Source organism: Lutjanus erythropterus, unplaced genomic scaffold, assembly GCF_056507025.1.
Source record: "Lutjanus erythropterus isolate fLutEry1 unplaced genomic scaffold, fLutEry1.hap2 Scaffold_532, whole genome shotgun sequence".
Classification (NCBI taxonomy): domain Eukaryota; kingdom Metazoa; phylum Chordata; class Actinopteri; order Lutjaniformes; family Lutjanidae; genus Lutjanus; species Lutjanus erythropterus.
This window is the reverse complement of record NW_028146723.1, coordinates 654-4,627: the sequence shown is the minus strand read 5'-3', so window position 1 is coordinate 4,627 and position 3,974 is coordinate 654. Positions and strand designations below refer to the sequence as shown.

At 44.4% G+C, this 3,974-nt stretch overlaps 1 protein-coding gene across 1 annotated transcript; it reads left to right on the top strand.

The window, feature by feature from the left end:
• The first annotated feature begins 221 nt into the window (after nt 1–221).
• Nucleotides 222–3,368, top strand: LOC146303812 (voltage-dependent L-type calcium channel subunit alpha-1D-like). The gene is made up of 3 exons (XM_084714361.1): nt 222–377; nt 1,502–1,602; nt 3,197–3,368. Exons 1-3 carry the CDS (start codon nt 297–299, stop codon nt 3,366–3,368), a joined length of 354 nt encoding a protein of 117 aa, XP_084570487.1. The 5' UTR covers nt 222–296.
• The last annotated feature ends 606 nt before the right edge of the window (nt 3,369–3,974 follow it).

Genomic DNA, 3,974 nt, shown 5'->3' with positions numbered 1-3,974 from the left:
AGTGAAGTAAAAAGTACATTTGTCTCTGAGATGTTTGATTTTCAGAAAATATTAAATATAATTCAAAAGGCTGAAGGTGATGAAATCTTCTCTGTCTGTCTGCAGGTTCTGGTCGTAATGGCTACACCAAAGCAGTGGATGGGGAGGAGGGAGGAGGTGAAGGTGAGGAAGAGGAGGAGGAGGGAGGAGAGGGGGATGGAGGAGGAGGAGGAGGAGGAGGAGAAGGAGGAGGAGGAGAGGAGAGGGATGCAGAGTGGGATGAAGAGCTGGACGGAGAGAACGAGGGAGGAGTGAGGATGACGAGGACTGACACGCTTCACTCGACCACAAGTTCAACTGGAACACAGAGGAGGAGAGGACAACACGCTAAGAAACAGGTGAGACAACACGCCAAGAGACAGGTGAGACAACAGGCTAAGAGACAGGTGAGACAACACGCCAAGAGACAGGTGAGACAACACGCCAAGAGACAGGTGAGACAACATGCTAAGAGACAGGTGAGACAACACGCCAAGAGACAGGTGAGACAACACGCCAAGAGACAGGTGAGACAAGACGCTAAGAGACAGGTGAGACAACACGCCAAGAGACAGGTGAGACAACACGCTAAGAGACAGGTGAGACAACACGCTAAGAGACATGAGAGACAACAGGCTAAGAGACAGGTGAGACAACATGCTAAGAGACAGGTGAGACAACACGCTAAGAGACAGGTGAGACAACAGGCTAAGAGACATGAGAGACAACATGCTAAGAGACAGGTGAGACAACACGCTAAGAGACAGGTGAGACAACAGGCTAAGAGACATGAGAGACAACAGGCTAAGAGACAGGTGAGAAAACACGCTAAGAGACAGGTGAGACAACACGCTAAGAGACAGGTGAGACAACACGCTAAGAAACAGGTGAGACAACAGGCTAAGAGACAGGTGAGACAACACGCTGAGAAAGAAGTGAGACAAAATGCTAAGAGACAGGTGAGACAACAGGCTAAGAGACAGGTGAGACAAAATGCTAAGAGACAGGTGAGACAACAGGCTAAGAGACAGGTGAGACAAAATGCTAAGAGACAGGTGAGACAACAGGCTAAGAGACAGGTGAGACGATACCTGACTGTTTTTCTTTTCAAATGTTTGACCAGACAAAATGTTTTGAGAACGAGGACCAACTGATGAGTTTCATGAATGTGTCTGTATGGACTCCAGTAAAGACCAGCACAGAGCAGCTAACGTTAGCTTAAACTCTAATATAGCAGTCTTCATTCTTCAGGTTCCTCCCTGACAGGTGATGTACCTGAATGTTACCTGTAAACCTACAAAACAAGCAAATTTGCAACATTAGTAATGGATATGCTAACTCCTGGTCTTGGAAATAATATTCATTTGCTACCTTTGGTGGTAGGCTAGTTAATGCTAACATCATGCTAACATTAGCAGCTGATGGTGATGATGATGATGATGATGATGATGATGATGATGAAGGTGTGACTCTTCCTCCTCAGGTCCAGGGCAGTAATCAGGTCCAGCGAGCTCCCCGGGCGTTATTCTGTCTGAAACTCAACAATCCAATCAGACGAGCCGCTCTCTCTATTGTTGAATGGAAGTATCCTTTACTCTGACCAATCAGAGGGCAGCTTTATACCAGTTCACTTGCTTTTCTTTACTAATGGGCAGTTAGAGTCATTAGTTAAATTATCTGCATGTGCGGGGAGGAAACATGAATTTGTGCACGATGTAACTAAAAATAACAATGTTGACATTTGAACTTTTTCTGTCTGCACGGTGAGAAGCTCCATGATCACAGCTGATCAGAATTACAGAAATGTGGATAATATTAATTATCTGTGGAGACCATATTTCAGTGTTTGCAGGCTAGCTAGCTAATTAGCTGCTCAGCTTTAACACACTAAATGGTATATAAATGTATGATGTCACTGTGATCTGGTTAGATGCTGGTGTGGTTGTTGGTGTAAGTGTGTCACTTTTTAACCGTGTGTTCACAGAGACAACCAGCTGCTTTCACACACTTGTTGATTTACTCTGTGTGTTACTTGAGGACAGTGATGCACAGGTGAGCTCTGACTTCATGAATCACTCACCTGCAGCTGCACCCCACCGTCTCTGTGGGCTCTGTTACCTTTTGAATGATGTTGAGCTGAACAAGCTGCTCAGGTGATTCTTTTTTTTTTTTTTGATTCATGCGGTAATGTCACTGCAGCAAATCAAACTGTGGTTCTAAACTTGACAGGACAGAAGAAACTCTGCAGAAGAAACAGGATTAAATAGTCAAAGTGCTGCTGTGCCTCGTGTGTAAATGCACACACAGCGTCTCACCTGTTACTTTCTCACCTGTAACTCATCCAATATTAATCAGAATGTGAATATTTGTGGCTGTAGTCTGCACATCGAGGCCACATCAGAGAACTCAGACTGTATAGAAGTTCAGGATGTAAACATGGAGACACTGACGGAGGTCAATGTTTGGTTCCGTGTCAACTTCTGAAGTGGAACTGATCTGTCGCTGTGCAACACGATGACACGTCGTACAGATGTGACCATTAACTTGTCTTCAAACACTTTCTGCCATTGTTGTTGCTGCTAACGTACCGACTGATGACCATTCATTTCTGATCATGTGGACAGACAGACGCTCCAAACAGATACAGAGGCAGCCATCATGAGAACATAAAAACAACTGTATCTCCAGCTTGACTGTTCCTCTGACCAGTAACAGACTCTCTGTACGTCACAGGTGGCTGTTCTACAGTGGAACAGCAGGCTTCCTGCAGCCAACAGACAGGACACGCCCCTCCAACCACCTGAGACCAAAGTTCTGATATTTTCCCAAAGATAATTTTTCTTCCTTTTAATAATCAAAAGCTGTGAACTAGTTAGCGACTAACTGGTGAAAATGAATGCAGCTTTTCACAGAGTGAAAAAGAATCAGATATTTGTTCTGAGTTGTTGGTGGAAACTAAAAACGGAGCAAAAAGAGGATGAACGCTGGACGTTCGTCATGTGATCAGAAACATTAAAAACATTGACTGAGTGTGTTTATATGTGAACTCATATAATGATTCAGTAAGAGGAAAGTTTACCTCCGACACGTCTGGACTCTGGAATCATCACATATGTGAGATTATTTATTAACAGTTTGTGTAGTTTTGTCCCTGCTGAGCTTCCTTATCTTCTCTCAGACCGTTTGATATCTTCATCCTGTTAGCCATTTTTGCTAACTGTGTCGCGCTGGGAGTTTCTAAACCGTTTCCTGAAGACGACTCCAACTCCACCAACCACGACCTGGTGAGATCAACTACACAACAACACGACGACTCGACGACACGACAACATGACACCATGATGACATGATGACTCCATGACATGACGACACGACGACTCGACGACACGACAACACGACGACTAGACTACATGACGACACACCGACTCGACGACACGATGACTCGACTACTCAACTACACGACGACTCAACGACACGACGACACGACGACTCAACGACTCGACTACACGACGACTCGACGACACAACAACTCGACGACACAACAACTCGACGACACGACGACTCATCGACTCGACTACACGACGACTCAACGACACAGTTACAGAAATGTAAACGACTGACTGCAGATCAGGAGAACATTCAAAGCTCAGCTGCTCAGTTTTTGTTTGAGGTGAACTGACTCAGGTGTGTTAATAATTCACCCTCAGGTTAGTGTGTTTGTTCCTGCATATGTTCCACTGTCAGGTGTGTAGAATGTTCATGTTCTCAGTAATATGATCAAATATGGAACGTGAACAGTTTCCTCCTCACATCTGTTTGGATAAATAATAAAAATTCTTCACGTTTAAATTTTCTAGTTGCACAGTGTGACGTACATCCGTTTTACAAGCTGTGCATCTTTTTACTTCCTGTCAGAGACACAGTAACGTTACTTTAGTGACTTACTTCACTTTGCA

Coding starts and splice junctions, on each gene's coding strand:
- LOC146303812 (XM_084714361.1), top strand. CDS start 297: ATGACGAGGACTGACACGCTTCACTCGACCACAAGTTCAACTGGAACA. Junction 378..1,501: donor GACAACACGCTAAGAAACAG/GTGAGACAACAC, acceptor CTTCCTCCTCAG/GTCCAGGGCAGTAATCAGGT. Junction 1,603..3,196: donor CTCTCTATTGTTGAATGGAA/GTATCCTTTACT, acceptor ATCTTCTCTCAG/ACCGTTTGATATCTTCATCC.